The 24928-nt window shown below is 50.4% G+C and overlaps 1 protein-coding gene across 6 annotated transcripts in view; it reads left to right on the top strand.

Annotated features, from left to right (window-relative positions):
• PTPRF (protein tyrosine phosphatase receptor type F) overlaps positions 1 to 24928 on the top strand; it is a 393615-nt gene that overhangs the window by 338464 nt on the left and 30223 nt on the right. For all 6 annotated transcript variants that reach the window (XM_072867821.1, XM_072867824.1, XM_072867825.1 and 3 more), the window contains 8 exons: positions 1240 to 1357; positions 3628 to 4206; positions 4837 to 4934; positions 10803 to 11056; positions 11758 to 11848; positions 14817 to 15029; positions 18127 to 18281; positions 21514 to 21629. In XM_072867821.1, the coding sequence (XP_072723922.1) occupies positions 1240 to 1357; positions 3628 to 4206; positions 4837 to 4934; positions 10803 to 11056; positions 11758 to 11848; positions 14817 to 15029; positions 18127 to 18281; positions 21514 to 21629 (1624 nt within the window). The remainder of the gene's footprint in view (positions 1 to 1239; positions 1358 to 3627; positions 4207 to 4836; positions 4935 to 10802; positions 11057 to 11757; positions 11849 to 14816; positions 15030 to 18126; positions 18282 to 21513; positions 21630 to 24928) is intronic.

The following is a 24928-nucleotide window of genomic DNA, read 5'->3' as shown; positions in this document are numbered from 1 at the left end:
GGGAGACTGGCTGTGCTCTGAGAGCAACCACAGGCACCCCTCATACCCCTCAAGCTGGCAGGGATCCCCCAGGCAGAGATCAGACCCCTAGAGCAGCCTCTGACAGTGCCTATGCTGCCTGTCCTCGGCGACTTGAGCTTTACCCTCTCCATCTCTGCTCTTCTCCTTGTCTGACAGGGTAAATAACCAACCCAGAGCCTCTGCCTCCTTTCCAAAAGCTTCCCCAGCCCCTGCTCCAGCCCGGTTGTCTCTTGCTCCCTGACCTGATGCGTTATTAGTGCTAATGGTCCTGGTCCATTTCACAGCACCCACAGATGAACGCAGTTCAGGGGTACCTGCCCTGAGCTCACAGAGAGCTGCTGGGAGCTGCTGAGCTCGCTGTGCTTGCTCATTTGCAGGCCTGGCCAGCCAGGTTTGGCACAAGTCATGTTGCCGCTGGAGGCCAGGAGGGAGGAGCAGTGCTCCCCTCTTTGATCTCAAATTGAAGTGTGGAGCCGTGCCCTCCTCCTGCCCAGAGGAAGCCAGAGCATGCAAGGGTGCTAGCACCCTGCCGAGTCCACGCTCCTCACGGACCTCCCACAGCGCAGAGTTTTCCCTCCAGGTCTTGCCAACACCTTGCACTGACCCCGTCCCATCCTTACAACACCGTGCCTGGCAGGGAGGGTGAACGCAGTGTTGTAGTGCTGCAGGTGCTCCTTGCCCGGGGCTTCCCGCCTGGCATGGCCATGCTGCTGCCTGGGTTGCCTCTCTGTGTTCCCTGCAGCTCTGCTGCAAGAGGCAACTTTAAAAATCCCCAAATTAGCCCCCAAGAGGTTTCCGCAACCAGCTGAACTGGCTTTTGCTCTGGTTCACAGCTCCACAGTCCTCTTACTCTCAGACTTGCTGTGGCAGGGTGGCCCTGGCTTCATGCAGGACCATCTCTGGAGCAGATCTCCCTCTTGGCGGAAGCCGTGGGAGAGCGCAGCTGCTGACACAGGTTGCTGGTGGGTCCCTGAAACAGCCAAGTGTTAGAGGCAGGGGTTGAAATTAGGCCAGGTGAACGTTGGAGTGGCAGCGATTGATGTTTGCTTGCTCTGTGCAAGATGTGTGCTTGAGTGCGATGCACGGGTGTGAGCCAGTGAGTGTGTCACTGTGTTCTGGTTGGAGAGGCTGACCCCAGTGCCCTCCTTCTGCTCACTCCAGTAACAAGTATTTGCTTTTCTCGTTTGCCTCTTCTCCACCTCATGGATGCGCTCCCAGGAGACGGTCATTGGAGGCCTGCTGCCCGAAACCACCTACTCAGTCACAGTCGCTGCCTACACCACCAAGGGAGATGGTGCCCGCAGCAAGCCGAAAGTCATCACCACCACAGGGGCAGGTGAGTGTGGGAAGCGGATACCACAGCCTCGTAGGGGTGGTGGTAAAACCTCCCAGGAGGTGCACAGGGAGTATGGCCAAGGCACCTGTGCAGGAGGAAGCGAGAGGGCTGGAGATGCTGCACAGGTACATACTCTTGTGATCTCCAGCCCTTACTTACAGGCTTTGCCACTGGATCACCTGAGCAAAGTGCAGCAAACAGATGGACAGACACTGCCAGGGCCCGTGAAAGAGCAATGAAACTCATGGGTCTGAGCTCATCTGCATAGTCCAGAGACCTGGGAAGAGGAAGTCTGAAAGTCCAGGCCCTCCCTCAGCTTTGGAGTCATGGCCTGTCCTCACGTTGTTCCCCTAGGCGAGAGTGCCATTTCTTGCTTCCTGCGGTGACTGCAGTGCCACGTGGGATGGCCCCTGGCACAGAGGGCTCCTCAGAGGTGGTTCTCAGCTCCCCACCCTGGCCATTGCTACTGCTGCCTCCCCAGGCTTACAGAGCTGAGCCCAGCTGCTCCTAGAGCCATGGTAAAATCTGGAATGCAACAAATCCTGCCGTAGGAGTGCTGCGGACACAACTTCTAGGTCCCGGTGATCCCAGCCTGTTCGGTTCTGCTATCTCAGTAGAGACTCGTACCCTGTGCCTAGTGCAACACAGGAGCCTCGGCCTGGAGCAGGGGCACCCAGGAGTTCATCAGGTGCTTTCCTCCGGATGTGGTCAAGCTTGCCTTTAGCGGTGGCACCAACTAGTTGACATTGTCTTGTCCCCGATTTCCACTCACTAGACCTGTCCTACAACTGATAATTCTGCTGCTTCCTCACACCAGCCGCAGGAACAGTATTTACCACTTGTTATTATGGGAATGCAGCTTGTGCAAACTGAGAGCCTTTGTTCCTGGTGCTTTTAAACAAGGAACAGCTTGCCATCTCCTCCGTACTGCATATGGGGAGCTCCAGAGGTAGTTTCCACTGTCACAATCTCAAATGCTGTCTCCCTTGTGCCTCACCATGATGTATGCTCTGTTCATCAAATTGCTACAGCTGTCCTATAAACAGGAAAAGCTTCCTAACCATCCCAGTGTTGCACTGTAAACCACAGTGGGTCTTCCCATATTATGATGCACATTTAAAGTTAATATTTGGAATCAGCTTTGAAAATAATGTGTCCCTTAATACTAGCTGCTGTTAGACATTGTATTATGAGTGCAAGGAGGATGGCACTGGCAGTGGAAATGTAATTGTATGTCTTGAATACCTACAAAACCACCCCCAGAGCTGCCTTTGTACTGGCTTGTCTGCAGGCTTGACCTCAAAGGGTAGTGTTGGTATCGCCCTCTGATGGCAAAATCGGGGCATAATTCTGTCAAATACGTTTTTCTCTTGGGCTCATCTGTGGCCTCATACATTACTAAACTGTGCAAGCATATTTAACTAGGTTTGGCTACAGTCCCATTTTTGTTTTCATATCAGTGGCCCCATCCCTTTGATTCTGAGTATCTTCCCTATCAGTTGATTTGTTTACAAATCTGAGCTGATGTGAAGACGCATCCTTTTTTTAACTGAAGGAGATCAAGGTATTAAACCATCAATTTAAAGCCATCAGTTCCTAACCAGTGACGGCAACGCCCCTTGACTTGTGCAGCATAAGCAAAAATCCTGTGGAACACTTGTGTTCACCTTTCACATCAACACTGACATCACGAATCTGCTCATCAGCTAAACCAAAATGTATTCTGATGGCAAACAGCCCACCCAGCTCTGCTCGCTGCCTCTGCAGATGGTAAAACTGCAAGGTTTCAGGATGAAATTTGTCTGCCTCCAGACAGATCAGGATGCTGGACTCGGGCTTCTGTGTGTCTGTTGTGGTACAGTGCACCGGGGCCGGCGTGGCCTGGTGCCGTGCACTAGCTGGAGTGTCTGAAGACCACTGATTGGGAGGACAGGATTCAGATCTTCTCTGAGATAAATGTGATGCTTTGAGGTACCTTAAACCTTTCCTGTAAAAGGGGATGAATTTGGGGCTGGATATGGCTGACTTTATTGCCTGTTTAGATGGCAGCACATGGGAAAATGGCAGCCAAGAGCTGGCTGGCTCCAGCTTCCCTCGCCAGTGGATTAGGGTCGGTCTGCCTCTATCCATGTGAATTGTCTGTCATCCTCTTCACCCTGTTGTCTGAACTTCCCCACTTTCCTCAATCCTCACGGACTGAGCAGCACAGAAGCGGTCCTTCCTTCCCCTCCTCCCAGGCTATAGATGGTCATTGTGTGTTTATGTTGCAGTCCCGGGGAAGCCCACCATGATGATTAGCACGACAGCCATGAACACAGCCCTCATCCAGTGGCACCCACCCAAGGAGATGGTAGGGGAGCTGCTGGGTTACCGGCTGCAGTACAGACGTCTTGATGAGGAAAAGATGAACACGATAGACTTCGGGAAGAGAGACCATCACTACACTGTGACCAACCTGCACAAGGGGGCCACGTACCTCTTCAAATTGTCTGCCAAGAACAGAGCTGGCCCAGGAGAGGAGTTTGAGAAGGAGATCACTACGGCGGAAGACGTGCCAAGCGGCTTCCCACAGAACCTGCGCGTGGTGGGTCTCACCACTTCAACCACAGAAGTTGCATGGGACCCCCCGGTCTTGGCAGAAAGAAACGGCAAGATCGTCAACTACACAGTGGTATACAGGGACATAAATAGCCAGCAGGACCTGGTTAACATCACCAAGGACACAAGTATCACTTTGACGAATTTGAAGCCCGATACCACTTACGACATCAAAGTGAGGGCCCGCACCAATAAGGGGGTTGGGCCGCTCAGCCCCAGCATCCAGTCCCGGACCATGCCTGTTGAGCAAGGTAAGTGCCCCTCTAACAAGCCCTAGCAGCAAGCTCTGCCTCCAGGACAGGGACCTTTGCTTTGGTTCATGAGGCTCCCCTTTGCTCTGACTAATGAGATCAGGTACTGTGTGGCTCCCTAGTCTAAAACTAGTTCAGCGAGGGGAGGCTCAATGAAGGTTTCCTTAAAGTTGCCATTTGGGGGGAGAGGGGTGTTGGTGGTAGCTTAATTGCCTTTGTCAGTCCACAGGCACACTTTGCTGTTTTATCTGTACATGAAAGGCTCTTGCTTGAACTGGAGCAGACGGCTGGGTAGGATCATCTGCAGATCCAGTACCTGAGCACCACTGTTCTTTGATCATGGCAAAGGGCCAAGAGAGTGTGAGTGGAGGGGGGAGAGAGGAAGGGTACAGTTCAGCCTACAGCTTCTTTTCTGTGATGCTGGATAGTCAAAAAGCGAAACTCCACTGGAGACTGGAGACTTGGTAAAAGGCTGCTGCTCTTTTCTCCTCATCTCTCGCTTCTCTGCTGTAGCTGAACTCTTTGACCTCTGCTGCTGAGTTAGACAAAGAGAGACTTGGAGCCGAGCTGCTGCCTGGCTCCCTCCTGACTTGGCCTTACAGTGCTCAAATATCTTGTTTTTCATTTCAGTGTTTGCTAAGAACTTCCGCGTCAATGCCGTCATGAAAACGTCTGTGTTGCTGAGCTGGGAAGTGCCTGACTCCTATAAATCTGCAGTGCCTTTTAAGGTAAGGGTGGGATGCAGAGGACAGGGAGCTCCGCCTGTGGCAGTGAGCAGGACAGTGGAAAGCAGCATCTTGACCTGCCACGTGATGCTTTCAGGCCATCAGACAAGAGACCAGCAGAGCAGGGTCACATTGCTCACTGGCCTAGGGTCTTGTGGAGCTCAGATCTCCAAGCCCAGGTTAGGTAGCTGCTCTTGCTTTTGAGCACCCGCACATGAACCATGGCACACAGTAGAGCACACTGCTGCTTGCTTTCCCTCCTCTCACTCTTCTGAGGCCAGAAGGTGTTGTAGTTTTGTTGATTTCTTTCTGTTTTGATCAGTTGTGGAATAGCCAGTAAGCACTTGGCTCACGGTAAAAAAACAGGAGTGAATAATGTTGGCTGAAGCACACCAACAGGAAACACCAAGCAGTGAAGGCATGCACTGGGCAGAGGCAGCCAGAGAATGGGGATGTCTCAGGGATCATAATACGCATTTCTGGCTTCTCACCATCCAGCTAGAAACCCATCTTGACCATAGCAACTTCTGCTAAATACCCACTCCTCCCTTGATAGTGCCCTTGAATTCCTTGCCTTTTTGCAGGGAAATGGAAACTGGTCCAGCAACCCAAATCACTGATGTTTTTCCCATGAGCGGTTGCAGTGGTTGTTCACGCAGTCCCAATCGGTGCTTCACTCCTCCATCAGCTTTCTCAAGTATCTTGTTACCTGGTATCGCTCAGCTGGGGCCTGCCGGTCAGGCTGGCCATTGCAGCTCCATGCAGTGGTTACGCAAGCTTGACCTGATGCCTGACTCAGAGTTGAAGCATGAAAAGTTATAAATGTGCTTTAATCCTAAGAGATCACCAGTACAAAGTGGTCTGAAAACGAGCCAGTGAATCAAACTAAGAATTACTCTTTCTGCAACATGTCCTGTCTCAAACATCCGGATTGCCTTTATGAGTTACTTCAGAGCATCAGGGCAGATCCATAATCTCAGGGAGCAAAGGAGAGAAGCATCATCACCCTTCCAGAAGGTGTTACAGGTGTGAGCAGCACAAGATGTGTCAGTGCAGAGGGAACTCTGCAGGAATGGCTGCTGCTCTCTTTTCTCCAGCACAGTTCTGGATGTAGTGTCATCCACCAGGCTGCAGACAACACCAATGACCCGATGTCTTCCTGCTCGCAGCTTCTTTCCCTTAAGAAACAAGACCAACGTGTCACATAGCCAATGATAATCTTCCACCCAGTCTCAGCAGCTATCTGCTGCCTCTACAAAGGTGGCCAGGGGTAGGAGCAGTGTGACTTCCCTTCCCCCTTGCACATGCACCCTGCCGTGCTGTGCCTAAAGAGCAAATGCAAGGCCTGCATGAGCTGTGGGGGATCCATGGCCAGGGGAATGAGGGGAAGGTCTTGAACTGCATCCACATCAAAGTGTGTGAGCACCTCCCCTTCCTTCTTACTAATTCTCCTTGTTTAAATCCTGAAGCTGAATTACCATGATCAATAGCAGACACTTGTTAACATGCAGAGTTTAGCTGAAGCGGACAAGGCTTTTGTGAAGACCTTGTGGTTTTCAAAGTTTTCCCAGATGCAGGGTGCATTAGGATCAGTGTTCGGATATCTGGCCGCAAGGAACTTCACAGATCCCTGTAACTTTGCACTCTGCTGAAGAACCAGTCTGCTTCATCTTGCCTTACTCTTGTGGCACAAAGCCTACATCTCTGTCTGACAGTGCAGTGCTAGAAAGGGACACTGTGACCTTTGGAGCGTTACTACCACATAAGGATGGTGGAGTGGTTGGAGGTAGCCAGGAGCCAAGGACGTAATGCTCATGCCTTGTCTCGGCCTCGTAGCTGCGATTGCCTACACAGACAGTGACTCAGGGTCTGCCCCTGCTGCAGGTTAACCCTCAGGTGACACAGGAGCAGATGGCATTAGCCACTTGCTAACTGAAGAGCAGTCATGCAAACGAGAGTGTTACAAGGATATTTCTCTAATAGTGTCTTCTTTCTATTAATATTCCCAGACTTGCAAGCACACATGAGTCAAGGCCAGGAGCTAAGAGGGTCAGCTCCAGGTCATTGATTGTGCCACTCGAAAGAAATCCTTAACCTTCAGGACTTTGTATTTTTATAAACAAGGTTCACCTCTCTCCTCTAATTCAGGCACATGGGATGCTGAGGCCAGAGCCTAATACCGTAACTAGCATAGCAGATAAATCTCCATGGGAACAATTAGTATTATCTACACTTGATAAACAGTCTCATGCTAAATCTATGTCCCAAAGGGTGTCATATTCTACTTTAACAGATTTAATTAAAGTAGATATTGTTCTGACTGAATAGTGAGGTGCAGGCAGGACTGGTGCTGGTTTTTTTATAGGGGATGAACTGAGACCTTAGGAATTTTCATTGCTACCAAATCAATAATGAAGGTTTGAGTTCTCTTTGGGGAATTTTCACAGCTTCTTCTGGTCCAGGAGATAAATTCCTTGTAAAATGTTGCCAAGCAGTTGTGGTGGAGAAGAGGCACTATTCCTTTTCTATTCCAGTGTGCTTGCAGAAAGCTGTTCTGGAGCTTTCATGGAGAGTGCAAGATAGATACAACCTTCTCCTTGGGGAAACTGCACTTTTCTGAGACACATTTTTCAACTTAAGAGCAGAACAGAAGGCAGCATCACAAGGTATTTTACAAATGGGGAGAAGGAGTAGCACCTTTTGAAAATGATTATGATACAGGTTCAGAAATAACCCCTGAGAATGCTGGGCAGAGCTTTCTCACAGTGTGTCCCATGGAATGTAATAATTACTCCTGCCCCCAAAAAAGGCAACCTCATCTACTTCTCCATCGAGTAATTATCTTTTCCAGTATTGCACACTACATGTCTTTTCATCTTTCAGTTCAATACATTCTTTACTACCTTGAAATCAAGCAGCAGACCTTCAGCAGTGACATTTGGACCCACCTAGTTTTGCAAATCTTCTCTTGTGAGTAATGGCAGCACAAATGACATTTTACAGCAATCCATGGGCTAGTCAGCAATGTTTGGCAGTTCAGAGCCCTGCAAAACATTGGGCCAAATTTGCTGCTGACTTAAGTAGTTACCAGTGGGCTATGATGCAACTTCTAAAGAGCGTTCCTGCTTGAGCTCCCAGCTGTCTTCAGCTACACACAAATGACTGTTTCTGAGCCTTTACATTATTGTAAGGTTTGTGTAGAGGCCTTAACTAATGGTGCATAACATTTGAGAAGACAATGTGTTATGGCAGGTAAAGGAACGTAGAACTGCTACAGCAACTGTGAAAAGGGGGGATGGCAGAGAATGCTTCAGGAAAGCATTGCAAATGCCAATTTCACTGTCTTTGGACACAAATTTCTGTGCATGGCAGTAAAAATCATCATCTGGTGTCAGGACTGAACCGGAGACTGTGTCCTGGCCAGTTCCAGTGCAGAACAAGCAGGGAAACTGTCCCCAGCAGATGCTTCATGTGCAGGCGTTGGTGGGCGAGTGTCTTCCCTAGAGCACACACAGAAGCAGTTGGTGATACCTTTATTACGGAAGACTTAGTAATGAGAAATCTCATCTGAGAGGCAACAGAACTCATCGTGGGCTTTGCATCCTTCCAGCATAGCTCTTAATGTTCCAAGTTTGGTTTTGTTCAAGTCTGTGTGGGAGCGCATGAAGTGAGGTCCCACTGCTCCCTCAGGATACCACTGACTTGCTTTCATCTGGAATACCTGGACCTGTACTATTGCAGTATCATCGCAAGGGGTGGTGCTGGGAAAGACAGCAAAGCTGCTAAGATGACTTGAAGACTAGCGCTCCTGTCTTTGTTGTGCCTACTTCTGTGTCAGAGCAGGGTGAAACCTGCCAACTAAATATCTGATATTCCAGCACTATAAGAAGCATTTCTTCATTTTACCTTTTTCACTCACTTTAGCACCCATCTGATGTACATGTCTTTGGAGAAAAGGGTTAAAGCCCAGGAGAAAATATCTTAAGAGGAGTCACAGCAGAGAACAACTTCCTCCAGCCGTCCTACCTTTGACAGCCTTTCCTGAACACTGGGCAGCCAGCTGGGGCTTTGTCCCTGCAAACCTCTGTTAATTTAGTACTTGGTACTTATTTTTGTAGTTCATCCCTGAAGATTGAGGCATGTCAACAAAGGAGATTGGTTCCATCTCTCCTCCATTGCTGGCTCCTCACTGCTGCTCTGTTACCTGTTGGGAGTCTCTTCTCAGTAGCAAAAAAGCTGGGGGTCTTTTCCTATCCCAACCTCCACACAGTCACCTGAAGAGGATTTGAAGCATGCTGTGGGTACCGCTGTTTGGATAATACAAAAGCAGAGCTGCAAATTCCAGGCCTAGTCTGGTCCCTGTGCTCCGCTGTCCTTCAGATCTCTTTCCAGGGTGTCCCTCCTCCTCCCATCTTCAGCACTAAATATTAGAGCAGTGCTAATCAGCTGCCCTTGTCCCAGCAAGCTGGCAGCTTTCTGCAGATTTCTGCCACCTGCTAAAAAGGTGACTTGGAAGGAAAGTTTGGTCCCTCCCTTGCTGCCTGCGTCAGCCTGCATAGTGGGCTCAGCTGGTGAAAAATCAAGTAATTTTTTTTCCACAAAGCTGTCTCCTCTCTCTCAAGGCCGCTGTTGGAAAGAGCACGTTTTACTGTGTGGTCTCTGCCTGTGGCACGTAATAGCTGCCATGGTTTAACATGCTGCAGCTCTGCCATTGCCAGTTTTTGGCATGCTGTGTTACTGCACCACTATCAGGAATCCAGCACTCCCCTGCCATGCTGGACGGTCGCCCGGTGGAAGTAAACATGCTGGTTTATCACAGCTGGGGCACAACCTCTGGTCTTTCCAGTTCTCTACACCCCATTTGTCTCTGTCTCCAGGAACTGTTTGAGTTTTGTCTGTCTCCAGTTCCTGTCTCCAGGAACTGTTTGAAAGAAAACCCAGGGTTTCGGGGTACAGGGGTTGTTCCAGCAGGATTGGGATCGAGGTTCCCGGGGCAGACGGGCTGTTTGGTCCGGCTAATACAGGAGTGCCCATGGCTGCTGTGCCCTGGGGGAGATGGCAGTCCTGCATATCTGCAACAGGGAGCTGAGAAAATGTCACTAGCTGAGGGGCCAGCGGGCCCAAGGGAGGAAGCCGTGCATGGGGGCTGCCCGCTGCCCCCAGCCACCAGCAGCCCTGCCCTGCCCAGCAGCCCCTCGCTGCAAGCGCGGCAGCCGATCTCTCCTCTCCTGCCCACGGCTGGCGCGGCACCAGCATCTGTTGTCATGGCAACGGGGTGTCACACCTGCAGAGCCACTGTTTCGGGTACCAATTTGAGAGCCCTGCACGAGATTTGTCAGATCATGGGCGAGGTGTGTAACCCCCCCAGTCACCTTGCTGGGAGGGGGATGCTCTGCATTAACCATTCCATCAGGGATCAGCTGGTAGACATGGGAGTGACACCAACTTAAAGCAGATGGGATGTTACACCACAAGCATATTGTGTGTTGTAGCCTCATGAGAGAAGAAACAAAGACCCATTCATCTCCACACGAGGGCAAAGCACAGCCATCTGGATTCCTCCCCCAAACCAGCACCAAAAAGCAGCATGTGTGGCACCGCCAGCCTCGCTGCTGGTGCCGGCCACTCAGGCTTTGCTGAGATGACCCCTTCTCTGCTCCATCACTGCGAGGCACAGGGAGCACAGCTCAACCCTCTGCTGGGGATTGCTCTTCTTTAACTAAAGATTTTTGGCTGTTTATGAAGTGCACAGTAGCTGAACCACCTGAGGGAGGGCCCAGAGCCAAATTGTCATCTCTAACGCTGCTATTTTGAGTGTGAGTTTTCATCGGCAGCTGTCAGCTGCATGAGCGTGTCCTTTTGCCGTTTCAGATTCTGTACAATAGCCAGAGTGTGGAGGTGGACGGCCACTCAATGAAGAAACTCATAAGTGACCTCCAGCCAGACACGGACTATTCTTTTGTGCTAATGAACCGCGGGAGCAGTGCTGGGGGGCTCCAGCACCTTGTCTCAATCCGCACCGCTCCTGACGTCTTGCAAAGCAAACCCATCGCCACAAACAAGTACATACAGGAAGGAAAATTCACGCTCACCCTTCCCAAAGTCCAGACCACTGTGCCAGTTAGGTAGGTGCCATGCCTGGGCGGGCAAGGCAGGGTGGGGGGGCTAGAAATGGGGAAAAAGGCAGGGCAGACCTCTGCCAACCTGTGGATTTTGTAACCTGGGAGTGAATTTCCGAGCAGGCTGCGGTACAGAGCCCAGGGATTTACCCATAACATGGGATCATGCTGCTGGCTCTTTCTGAGCAAATATTTATGTGCAATAAAATTAAGACAATTCTCTGACAGTTTGCCCTCACCCTGGTGGGTATACTCCAGATGCTACCAGGAAAAACACAGTTGAGGATCAGGAGGGACTTTCTCTGACACTGTATAATATCCTTTAAATAAATAATGCCTAAAGCCTCAAGGAGATTAAAAAAGCAAGTTTGTGGAAGTCTTATTTGTTACTGTGGTATCCTTGTGCTGAAGCACAATTCCCCCAGGGTTCTTGTTACAATCCGATTATATAAATGTCCTTCTCGCAGCTCCTACACCACCCTCTGGAGCACAGTCTGTAGATCTTCATTAACCTAATGAGTGCTAACAGGAGTATTCTCTTCTCTGGTGCAGCTGCAAAACCAGCCTCTTCCTTACTGAACCCTTTTGCTGCTTAGAGGGCAGGGAAAGGAGCAGGTCGTCCTTGGGAGGCGTATGGCACCTGTTATTCGGTGACCTGCCGGAGAGATGACTTAGGGTCCAGTGCTTATGCTTTCCTTCCTTCCCAGGTGGTACTACATCGTGGTTGTGCCAGCGGATCAGAGCACCAGCAGCCCTACTGCTCGGTGGCGGACACCTGATGAGATGGAGCTGGACCAGGTAGGAGTCTGTAGCAGCTGCTGTGATGGAAGTGGCTCCCAGGTCGCGCAGCACACTTTGCCCAGGCCTCCTGGCAACAGCATGGGTGCAGCGACATAGGTGCAGACTGTATGTCAGAGATGGGGGGCTGTGGGACGTGCAGTGCCTTCTCAGTCTGTCTTGGCTGGTGACAGCATGTAGGAAGGAGTCAAGCAAGGGAGGAGCTACCTCCCAGAATGTGCCCCATTAGGAGACCACACTTGAGTGTCTCAGAGCTCTGACCAGGGCAGATCCTGTCTTGGGTTGTACACTCTTTGCAGCCTTTTTCAGCTGAAGCAACCATGCTGTTTTTGAAAACAAGCTAGGAGAGAAAGGTATTGTTTCCAGTTTATTAAGCTGTTCTGTCAGGAGGCTTTTCCCTCTCTGGATAGGGCCGAAGCCTGCAGTTTGGATAAAGAGTTCACTCTAGTATCTAACAAAACCTGCAAAGCTCCCTTCACAGTTGCTTGTTAAAGGCTTTCAGCATTCAGCAGCCCGTTCACCCCAAGATGCAGCTTATTCTGTGCAGGCGTCCTCCACCACCAGTAGCATGGTATGTGTGCAGGTGTCAGGAGAGTCCCACACAAGGGGTTTGTGGGCTCTTTCTTCCCCACGCACACCACCCCCCTCAAAGTAATAAGGAAAAATTCCAAGAAATCACACACAGAAGGGTCCATTAAGAGAAAAAAGTTGCAAGCTTGAAGCACTCAGAAATTACAAAGTGTTAGAAGCTGTACGTCAGCCCTTGCTTATCGTTAATCTTTAATTACATGATTGCACAGTCTTTTCCATGGGGTCCCAGCTCATGGCATGTATGGGTGGATCTGTTCTGCACATGAAGCACAATTGTGTGATGGAGAACCATCATCTGTAGGTCTCCTGCATAATTTCATTGGAGAAGTTGGAAGATGTCACAAGAAATAGAAGACTAGGAAGAGAAAGGATGGTTTGGTTTTGAGCTTTAGGTGGTTGAAAGCTATCAAGAGAACTGCTTTCTATCTGTGTTTCACCCAGCCCCAGGCAAATGATTTAAAACAAAATTTTCGTTAGCAGCCACTGTCTTGCATGTTCTGGGTTTTTGGAGTGCTCAGTTTGAGATCCTGGAGCCTCATTTGCAAAGCCTAAGCATCCCCAGCTGCAGAGAAAGTCAATATACAGGCAGTGCTATAAAAAAAATGCTAAGTTTTCTTTAAAAACAAAACAAGCCGATGTCTTTTCAATTTGACATTCAAAATCAGTGGACATTTTTTACATTAATGTCCCTGCGTCTCTCTTCTCCATCTGTAAAATTAGGATAATCACTGTCATCTCACCTCATATGGGTGTTTGAAAGATAAGATGGCTAATGTTTGTTAAGCACTTGTAATATTATAGTGATCAGCACCATAGAAAAGCCCACGAGGAAATTATTAATTTTGTCTTCAGAGCTGGATTTGAATAGTAAGCTGCATAATGCAAAGAAGAAAACAAAATATGGAATAGCTGCTCTTTGATTAAGCACTGTTTGTCTTGTGTATTGAACAAAGCAGGGGAGTTACAGAAAAGATAGTATATGACCATGCAGTCAAGGATCGTAACACAATGCACATACATAAGACAGCTGAATTAGTTTTGCACAGGCAGTATTAATTTTCAAATTTTTCAGGATCTGAACTTCACAAGCCTCACATTCTTTCGATGCAGTCTTTTGGTGTGTGTTACATATGTAAGTGGCAGTAACATCCAGCAACCTCAATCACAGCTGGAGCCCTATGGTTTCATGCCCATGCACATACAGCTGTGCTTTCTGCCCCAAAGAGCTCAGCTGTAATTTCAGCCAAGATAGATGTGTGTAGGGAGCAAACTCCACAGTCCAAAGACCATCTTTGTGCCTTTTCCCCCTGCGGTTACAAAGACATTTGTGAAACTGAGATTTCTCAATCCCCTTTTTTTCTTTTTTCTTTTTTTCCCCTTTTTTTGGGGGGAGGGATATTGCCATGACAAGCTATAGCTTTCCTAAATTGCTCCAACATGAGTATTCATAAGAGGTCAAGGATGGGCTGTCGAGGGGAAAGAGCGCAGGGTGCCTTACGCAGCTTTTCCTCCTCAGAGGGAGTGAGCTCAGCTCAGCAGCGTGGCTTTGCATGCACATCCTGTCCCCAGCCCCACTGATGTTCCCTGTCTGCCCTGACAGTGCTGCACTGATACATTCGTGTGTGAAATGTATTTCATGCCTCCTTCTTCATTTTAAATTAGAATTTCTGTTCCAAGCCTGATATTCATTTTTATTCATTAGAAAAACATCTTTAAACATCTGAGAGTCTTTCTTAGCAGTGTAATTGAATTTTTGTGTGTTTATATCCTTTTTCATGAATTTGTGGTTGACTATGAAATTTGCCATTTTTACTCTGAACATCCCATGAAATCTGTTATCATTCTATGTGATTTACACAAAGCTCTGCCTGCAACCCAGCAGCAGGTGAAATATCGAAGCACTGACAGAAGGGAAAGACACAGCAAATGTCACTTTTTCCCTATACATCAGCATAGGTTGTAATTCCCGTCCGGTGTCTGTAGAGAGCGTGAGTTGCTGTTCAGACCAATATTTGGGCCGCAGAACGTGGCCCAGTTCCCTTGCAGCCCATTGAGATGCATTAACTCGGGATCACGGGCACAGCCAGGCTATCTCAGCCCTAACATTCACCGTGTCAACATCCCAGGGCTCAGGACTCTCCCAAAGCTGAGGTCCTGGCAGAGGTGCTTGCAGTGAGGGTCTACAGATGGGTGCCCCAGCAATGCCTAAATGGATAACGCATCCCGATGGTTTCTTTGTACCGCCACGTCCAAATCAAACCCAGTATCTTCTCCTCCCTTCCCTTCCACCCTGCTGAGTCCTACAACCAGTAAGGTGACAGCGTAAGGCGGTGTCACGCTGGGCAAAGCAATAGTGATGCACCTTGTTTGTCCCCAGCTGCTGGAGGCCATAAGCCAAGGGAGTCAGAGCAGGCGCCAGCGACGCCAAGCAGACAGACTCAAGCCCTACATTGCTGCTCAAGTGGATGAGCTGCCCGAGACCTTCACCCTGGGGGACGAGAAGAACTACAAAGGTTTCTACAACAAGCCCCTGTCTCAAGACCTGAGCTATCGCTGCTTTGTGCTGGCCTCACTGGAGGATGGAGACACGGTAAGGACTTTCTGCCGGGGGGGCACAGCCTTTTCCAGCAGAGCTAAGGTGGGCTCAGTGCAGGCAGGGCAAACAGTTCCTGCGAGCTGGGATGATGGAGTTTTCTCTGAAGAGAGTGAGGCTGTGTAGATGGTGTCAACAAGCTGAGGCAGCCATGGGAGTTGACTTGATAGATGGTGTTTTTGGAGGGAAATGGCACGTATGTTTGACATAACAGATGAGAGTGGAGGGCAGTGTCAACACACACGTTCTACACAAGCTCGGTTCTGGCTTGCTGGGCTGTGCCCAGAGCAGAGCTTGACACATGGTTGGGATGGGGTAGGTTCTCATTCTGCTATGGTTCAAGTAAGTGACTGGAAAACAGCCCCTTGAAATCCTACCCTGCACAGTGGCTCCTGAGGCGCTGCAGTGAACAGGGTGCTCCCTCTGCAAACCTGCCTTCGCAGGCCCTTCTCTGGCCAGAGTCTCACTTCAGATGATGTCTGGAGAAGCAAACAAACCTGACCCCCATCGCACTGGGTTGTCAGCAGGGCAAAGCTGCACACATGCATGCTGTGTAGGGATTCTTGCTCCTGTGCCTCTCCTTGCTAGAGGCAAATGGGCCATGCCTTTCTTGGCAGCGTGCCGCCAGGCACACGGGGCCTGGGCGCGTGAGGGGGAAGGGGACAGCTGATGCAATAAGCGGGGAGCAGCACGGCGAGACCTGTGCATCAGTGTCCACCTGTAAACACAGAGGGCAGGAGTGGTGGTGGCGGCGGTAGCAGCGGCCAGTGTGTAAATAATGGAAATAATAGAGATGCACAGAATCCTTTGGTCGGCTTCCAAGGTGCGGCTTCCTTCCTCAGCCTCATTTGCTTGTAATGGCTCATTAGGGCTGGTCAAGTTCTTCATTACTCATCCAGCTCACGTGTTCTTGTGGCAAGATGCGCACACCGGTGAGGGAAGGAGAGTCACAGATTAACAGCAAGGTAAGGCAGGGGCCTCAGGATGTGCTATCCTGGCCATCCCTGTCAAGAAGAAATGACCTTAACTAGACAATCCCAGACCATCATCGTCTCCTCCCTAGCACAGATCTGCCACAGCCCTCCAGTGAGCCACCAGGCAGCAGTTATTACACCCTGACCCTAGAGACCACCTTTTTGCATCCCCCACTGCGTCGCACCCATTTTCATTTGAAGCATGAGGCACTTTGGCCAGGGCTGTGCGCTATCTCCCCCACTCAACTCCTCTTAAATTGCTTGCTGTGTTTCTTGTGTCAGCAGGCGAGCATAACATCACCATTCTTCAAAGACAAAGGGGAGTGTGGTTGAAACACCATCTCTGAGAGCAGGGCACCTGCACCTCGCAGTCTGCCTTTGGAAATGCCACTGAGATAACAGTCCTTCTGATCTCTTCTGCTTCTGTCTTCTCTTGGAGGGAGGCATTTCCAAAGCGTGTCTGCGAAAATATGAATCTTTGCCCCTTGCACAAAGCTTTGGAGATGGACACATGTGTTACCTTGCTGCGCAGATCAGCATGCTCCTTCCCCCCACCTAATGCAGCTTGACCTTTCTGGGTAGTCACAGGTAAAGCCTTTGTGCCTTCCTCACAGAGTAGCCACTTGCCCATCCAAAGGGGAGCCCCAGGCCTTCCGCCCCATCCTCTCACCACCAATGTACCATCTTCTTGTCTCTGCCATGCTCAGACAGAGCTGTCACTGACTCCCCCCCCAGTTGTTTGAACTGGACGAGAGAGCGTAGGAATAGGCTGATTGGTTGCATTGATCCCGTGCAGACTTTCTCTAGGAACAGAGCTGAACTGGGAGCCAGCACCTATTTCAGGGTCATTGAAACAGGGTCTTATGGGGCTGAAAGGTTTCACAGGCAAAGCAGCAACCACCCCCCATGTTCCCCCTCCAGCCAGTGGCATCTCTGACCGCTGATAAATCTGAGGAAAGTAGCTAGGATGCCGCACCTGCACGTGCTGCCAGAAGGATGTCACAGATAAGAGCATTTTCTGTACTCCATGCATGTTTGAAACCAGGCTGGCTGGGATCAAGGGCACCTGCAAGAGATCAAGATGTGCATTTACGTGACACCAGCACACTTGATTTTTCCCTTTCTTCCCCTCACATGCACACAGGCATGAAGTGCATGTTTAAACCTCGACCTTAAAGCAGGCGATTTATAGATCCGCAGGCACCTCTTCAGTGACCGAAACTTTCTATGGCAGGAGCAGAGTGTTTCTGGCTCCCTAATGCAGGGCAGCAGGTGCTGCTCAAAAGCCACAGGCACTGAACTGATACAGCTCTGGCCCTCTCTAATAGGGGGAAAGGATTTCTTTTTTGCAGCATTTAACCCTTCTGACCCAGCAAGGCTGAGCTGTGAAGGGACAACACAGTTCCATAAGCCTTAGTAACAGCAGCAGAAAAAGCCAGGTGCAGTGTCATTTTTCTGCAGGAAGGGTTTGGGTCTCTGCTAATCCTGTCTTGCTGGTGGGGCTAGAAAGCTGTCCATTTGGGTTATAAATCACTGGGCTGCCAGATTGCAGAAGTCTCTGGAAAGGAACCTGTGAGCATGAGCCCCTTTCCAAGGTCTTTTTATCAGGGCTGAGACATCAGATAGAAAATGTTCCTGTCATTTCATCCCTTTAAGAAAACCGCCTAGCCCAGCAGGGGTTTTCCTAATATAGCCCTGTCCTGGAGAGATGTGTTGATATCAGCACAGCAGGTATTATAAACCACTGAGGAATCATCAGCCAGCCTCGCTGTGCAATTGGTTGGGATTCAAAAGCTTGTGATTTGGCTCCGAGAGAATCCAGGGCTGGCAAGTGGCTCTTAGCTGGGCTGCTCCAGTTTGGCACCTCAAGGCCAGGTCTGCTAGCCAGGAAGTGGCTGGCACTGGGAATGTTTCACACCAGGAAGAGACTGTTTCCACAGCGTGACCTCCGCTGATGCCGAGGGAGGGAGGATCCCATGGTGTGCTGCTGGGGTTTGAGAAGCATGACTGTTCCTGGCTAGCCAGAGGCAAGGGGAAACCTCTGCATTTCAGGGATGTAGCTGTTGCTTTAGCATAATGGATGCCTGCTTTTCTCTCCCTCTCCTACCGGTGCTGTTCAGAAGAGATATGCAGCCAGCCCCTACTCAGATGAGATCGTGATGGAAGTAGCTTCAGCGAAGCAGCAGGATGAACCAGAGATGCTGTGGGTGATGGGACCCGTCCTGGCCGTGATATTAATCATCATCATTGTCATTGCTATACTTCTCTTCAAAAGGTGAGATCCAGTCCAGGACATAGCAGTTATGGCACGAGCAGTACAGGTGGTGGCACCTTCAAGACCCTCCTTGTAGCCTTCAGATGCGGGGTGCTCTGATAGACAGTCCTTGGTGGTCATGGGGAGGAGGAAGGTCTCTACCTGGCACAGCAGAAGGCTGCTTTATAAAGAGAGCAGAAGGGCAGGGTATGCAGAAGGTAATTAATATCAGCCCCAGGACACAGAGCTGCTGTGGGTTCTGGAAACATGTGAGCAGTGGGACAGAGGAGAGCAGCTTTGTCTCTAAAGCCAGTCTGACTGCTCTCTGGTCTCACAGCTTGGATTTGCAGCCTTGGGGACTTCTCTAGTACTGGTTTTCTGTAGAAATTGCCTGCTTGATCTCTGGCAGGTGCCCCCACTACTGTGAATTTTGACTGAGGAACATGGTCTTGGTGGTGAGAACAGGGCATGGATGTGACAGGCTGAAATCAGAGTAGGAGCTCTCTTCTTCAGGCCTCTCGGTCCTGGCTCCCAGATCAGGACCATCCACACTCTGTGCTCCCTGCTGAAGCAACCACCTGCTTTTGTGTAGCAGAGCAGTCCTGCCAGAGCTGTAACTGTAGTGTGAGATGATTGTTAGTCCTCCCGAGGAGCCACAGGTTGCATTTGCATGTGTTCATGTAGCCTGTTCAATTACAGTAGGTCATTCTCTATCAGCTCAGCTCCGAGGTTCTGTTCCTCCTGGACTCTCTATTTACATATGTCTCTGTAGCTCAGGGAAGGGAGCTGGCTTTGTTGTCTGATTAAATGGAGCTCTGCTGTGCATGTGCAGTCAGTGCCTTTCTGTGTCAGTGATCATCTCCTTTCTTCTGTTTCTGCTCTTCCTGGATCTAGTAAACAAGAAAGGTAGGAATCCATTTTATCATCTCGTTTTGCTAAAATTTCAAGTCTATTTCCTTTTTTAAAAATCAAGCCTGAAGCTAGTAAGGGGCATCTTTGTTTTTGGGAGCATGGGGCATGCCAGCCCTGGGGGTTTAACAAAGACTTTGTTTCCTCAAAGGTATCGGCCTCCCAGCCATTGTCAGCTTCTCACAGCTCTTAGGGAGACAGTTGCAACATAAAGACTTCCCAGATTGTTTTTGCAATGAAATTAAAAATAAAAAAAATGACAACACCAGCAGTTAGAAGTGTTTCTTTGTTTTCTCAGTCACTTCAGACTGAGAGCTGTTCCATCAAGAATGCAGGTGCATTCTTGCAGTCTGTAATGACGAAGCTTCGAGGGAATACCAGGCAATTACCACCAGTAAGAAACAAAGTGTTTGCTGGTCTTTAAGGAGAGAAAATGGCCCCAGGGGGGATTCTGTACCTGGGCCCCATAGATGCTATGCCCAGCTTGGCTCAGCTTTGCTTTGTCCCGGAGTCTGGTGTGGGTGGAGCACCAGGAAGCAGCACCAGCCCACTGTGCTCAGACGTGGCATTCATGTCCCTGCTGTGTCCTAGCCCATGCAGCAGCAGCATCTCCCCTTCCAGCACCACCCGCATGCTCAGAGTGATGCTGTGTTGTCCTACAGTTTTTTGCTATCCAGCTTCTCTTTGGAGGCATTTTCTCCCAAAGGTATCTGTGCAGCATATTCACAGTGTCAAATCTACAATGGGAATGAATTGAAGCTGAGTAGCAGTGGATAGTGTGGGATCTGGAGGTTTGTTTAGCAGTTGTCCTGACTAGGCTAATGAAAGAGACAAACATTAATTATGTGCTGCGCCCATTCCCCAGAAAAGCTGGGCCGCTTTGCTCAAGGGCTCAGGGACTGGCACACAGTAGCACATGGCACATCCTACCGTGCTCCTGATAGGAGGAACACTGCTTTATTTGTTTGCCATGTATTTTCCTTTCTTTCTATCGATGCTCTCAGTCCTTCAGCTCTTTTGTCTCAGTCCCAGCAGCTAGAAGGCTTCTGAGATGTTGAGATGACTCAGAGTATTGTAAGACTCGCAAGCTGGTCCTCCCCATTGAACAACTCCAGTGTTGTGTTTGATGCAGCCACGACCTGCAGATGGAGCTTGCTCACAGTCTGGGCCACAGTGGGAACGCAGGTTTCACTTGTGATTTATGCACTGAATTTTCCCTAATTGCTTCTCACTAGTGCCAGCCCAGCATGCACAGCCCCCTGTGGAAGTGATAGCACTCTGTGCCTAAGCAGAGCATTTCTGATCATGTGTGGCTCAGGGTCACCACCATCCAGAGATGCAGCTGCCTCTGTGCATATCCTGGCAACCCTTCAGGGTGCTTCGAAATGCCTCACAAGGGGGTAGAAAGCAGAGACCGACTATTGTGATTTGCAGGATGGTAAATGTGCTAGCATTCGTGCAGACTAGCAGTGGTGCAGCTCCCTCTTTTCCAGAAAACATCAGGTCAGCAGAGAGGTTCGCCATCAGGCAAGATCCATTTTGGGGCTGTAGCCAAAAGACAAAGTCTCCGTGTATTGCTGCATGCTCAGCATGTTGGCAAAGCATCAGGGTCAGCACAGACTCAGAAGAGAGTACTGCTGTCCAGCTCCTGCCCAACACCCCTCTCTCCTACATGGGTATATCTGCTATATTTGTAATAGAGAGCAAGAAGTAGGACTTAAAGAATTGCTAGAAGCCCTTCTTGCAGTATTAGACTTTCCTTAATATTCACTTGCCCACTTTTTGATTGGATCTGTCCCTGCTTTGCCTGTGAATTCTAGCAAGAGCCTGAGGTGGTGGCATTGCTCTAGGCATAAATATAGCATGAAGAGACAACAGTGTATTTTATTGTTCCATTAATACACGCCTTGGGTGCCTTCAACCATTCAAGACATGTATTAATGGCCCAATAAAACACACCCTGAAGAGCCTTTACATGATTATATTACAGCATTCTATATTTAAATATTTCTAATACTTGAAAGAAAAAAATTTATTATATCCTTCCGCTACAGGAAGTAGTTCCTAGAGAGAGTAAGAGGAAACAACATCTTGCATCTGTCTGCTTTTTCTCTAATAAATATTACACAGAATATCACATTTCAAAGTGCCTCACTAATCAAACCTCTGCCATCACTTACGTATGATCCTTCCTGTTTCATGGATGGGAAATTGGAGGCACAGAAGAGGACATGACTTGCCCCGAGCCCCAGGGAGCCTGGGATGGAGCTGGGTATCTGCGACGCAGCGATCGCTGGGTATCTGCCAGAGCTCACCTGCTTGTCTCTGTCCTCTCTGTCCATAGGAAAAGGGCACACTCCCCCTCTTCCAAGGATGAGCACTCCATCGGCCTGAAGGACTCGCTCTTGGCCCACTCCTCTGACCCGGTCGAGATGAGACGGCTCAACTACCAGACTCCAGGTAGGGAGCAGCTCTAACCCCCTTGTGCCTCACATCCTCCAGTTCCCCTTCGCCAGCTCCCCATGCCAGAGGAGGAGTTGCAGTCCTCCCCCGCAGCAGCTCTGCGCCTTCTCAGTCACAGTGGCACAGAGGGGGCTTAGACCGAGGATATCCAGGTGTCCGTTCTCTGGTCTGCAAATCCTTCTCCCTGACCCTGTCACTGCAGGCACGCAAGGCTGAGGAACCTGGACGGGGACAGCCTGGTGTGTGGTGTGTGTCAGACCTTATATGAAGCTCACTGCAGTTGTCCTGAGCCAGGAGGAGCCTCCACGCAGAGCTGGGAGAGCTCACAGTGCCCACACCTGCGTTGCTCCTGGGTGCAGTGCTGCCTTGGTCCAGGCTGGGATTCAGCGCTGAGCACCACTGGTGCAGTGCTGGCCGCAGGGGCTGTGTCTGGGGGGATCAGGAGGTACAGAGAGCCCTTGTACTGCTGAGGGTGTCCCAGCAGCTTCCTCCTGGGATCTTTAGTGTGCTGACTCTCCTGCTCTGCTCAGCTAAGGGTGAAGAGAAGAGCTACTTGCAGCCTACATTGCTCCCCAGCCAGTGCTGTGGCCCAGTGAAGGGCACTGCTGCTCACAGTGGTCTCAGCACAGAAGATGATAGTTCAGTAAAAGCCATTGCTTTCTGCATGCAACTGTTCACTGCAGAGCATCTCGTCATGCCTGCACTGGCCTGTGGTGCCTTGGGGTGTAGCTTGTTTGCCAGCCCGCAGAGACAACTGTACTTTGCACTGCAGAAAGGTCTCGTGCTGCTGCTTTGTGTCTGAACATCTCTGATGGCACCGAAAGCACACTACCTGTCATTGTAGCGATCAGAGACAGGCTCACCCTGACCCATTCAGAGCCTTTCAGAGAGTCCAAGTTCTAGATGAAGTGGGGGAGCGCTTGGGCTTTTGTGATGGAGGGAGCAGTTCAGCAATAAATGAGGTACATACAGCTCTCTTCTAACTTGCAGCTCCTCCTGGTCTGTAACCTACTTTCCTTTTCCTCCTGCTGCTCATTCATCTAAGAGCTTTTATCTAACAGGAGAGTTTTGAAGGGACCATTTCCTGATGTAAAGCTGCTGTGTCTGGGAGGGAGGGTTAGAGGAGCCTTTCCTGTTGCTGCTGACAGCGGTCTGGCTCAGGCCTGGGGTGAGCTTCACCGGCACATCTCCCTCTGTGCCAGAGCAGCTGTCAGAGGTCCTTAGTTAGTGCATCTCCCAGGCAGGACCGATGGCAGATCTCACAGGTAGGATGCAGCCGACAGCCTGGCAGTTGCCAGCAGACCTGGTACATTAACTGGCCGCAACACAGACCAGCGTGGTATTGCAGCATGGGAGGAAAACACTGTGGGGAGCAAGGGAGGCACCTGCGCTAGAGGAAGAACATCTCAACAGGCAGATCACTGGGGGCAGCACTAGGGGAGGGAGTTGCACACAGTCAGCAACAGCATGCAGCTTCTTGAGGAGGAGCAAGATGTTGAACAGGGCTGCTCCAGGACACCTGTACATGGGGACAGGTCTGTGTGACATGTCTCCACTGCCCAGGGACACAAGAGCCATCTTTGCTGTATGCTCATGGTTTACATTGCACGGAGGAATGTGACAGGTCAGGCTTGCACCTACTCCCATCTCCAACGAGATCAGGGAGTTTGCAACAAGAGTGTCCCTTGCTTGAGCTGTAGGAAGGGTCAAGAGCTTCTATGCTATCAGAGAGAAGAGGGGCCCGGGAAATTTTATTTTCATGCCTGTGCCTAAGGGTAAGCCAAAGACACTGGCTCATTCAGTAAGTTTGCAGAGCTCTCTGGAGAGGCAAAAACAACCCAGAGTGCCCAGTTCATTCAAGACAGTAGCAGTGCCCTGGGATGCTGCTAACCAAAGCTCCCCCACCAAGTGACAGCACCGTGTCCTCCTCCCCTCCTTCCCCCCACATCACTTGTGAGACTCTGCAGAGTGGAAGTGGGTGTCATGCAGCTAGAAGTGAGTGTTCCAGCTCCTGACGAGCTTGTCCTCATTAATGAGGAGGCATGAAAACCACCGAGCCCAGTGGGCCCATGCTGTTGCCCCTGTCACCCGCACGAGGTCGAGGCAGTGCTGCGTGGATGCATTGACAAGAGGTGCTGGCCACCGGCCCTGCACGCTTCAGTAGCTGGTCTCCCTGCTGGAGTGTGCTGAGCAGGGAAAACTTGTTTAATGCATAATTAATTGGGCTACTGTTATTAAATATTAAGCTTTCTCATTTTTGTGGTTTTTACTTCAGACAAGGGTTATTTCCCCCGCTGTCGGCCTCCCTGTACTAACATACTGCTGTGCCAAGTCGCTGAGAGGATACGGGACCGGGCAGTGTCCCAATACGCCATGAAATGAGGTTGAGTTGTGCTGCTGATGAGCTGTGAGCGAGCTAGAGGCTCAGGGGCACTGAGCAGAGGTTGCTGGGGCTGAGTGCAGTCCTCCTGGCTACCGAGCAGCACAGATGTCCCCTGTACCTGCCATCCACCTGCCCTTGCTGGCTTCCCTTGGGCACAGGGCCGTGGACAGTGGTGTGCAGTGAGAAGTGTAGCTCTTGGTGTCAAATGAAGACCTGTGCGCTCCCTCCCCTGCAGGTACCTCCACTCCATGTGTTTGTCAGCGTCAGGGGATGGCGCTGGCCAGAGCCAAAAGCCCGGTGTGTAACGGCCAGCTGCACAGCAGCCCCCGGGGCCAGGCAGCTGGTCCTGTGCAGGAGGGAGGCTCCTGGGGCTGTGGCAGATGGTGCTTTCCTTTGCATCTTCATCTCTTTGTCTTTCCATTTCTGAACCTCTGCGGTGATGACTAAAGGCTAATGGGATTTCTGTTCTTGCCCCGTTTCTTTTCTTTGCAGGTGCCAGTGTCCCCAGTTGCCCGAATATCTCAAGTTAGTTTTAACTCCTGTATTTATCTTTTGACACCTTTTGCTTTTTCTTTCCCTCTCTCTCTCGTCTCTGTAATTTTTGTTTCAATGTCATGAAGGTCACCCTCACTCACAGCAGACTGTAGAACGGCAGTGATTTCACTTCCTGACATGATGTGTGGGGCCAAGCTCGGGTACTGTTTGCACGGCACTACAGCAGCTCACTGCAGCACAGTGCAGAAGGGAAGGCCCCGGGTGCTGGGCTGCCAGGAGGCTCCTGCAGCAGCCCTTCACCTGCTCCCAGGCCTCCTGCCCCCTCACAGTGGCGTGCCGGGCTCTGCTGTGGCACCAGGCCTGCAGCTGGCCCTGCGTGTGCACAGATAACCTTGGCCATTCTGGAGGGGGTGGCCAG

This window comes from Ciconia boyciana, chromosome 7, assembly GCF_034638445.1.
Source record: "Ciconia boyciana chromosome 7, ASM3463844v1, whole genome shotgun sequence".
In the NCBI taxonomy this organism is placed as follows: Eukaryota; Metazoa; Chordata; class Aves; order Ciconiiformes; family Ciconiidae; genus Ciconia; species Ciconia boyciana.
Note: the sequence above shows the minus strand (reverse complement) of the source record. Positions and strands in the feature narration are given on the sequence as shown.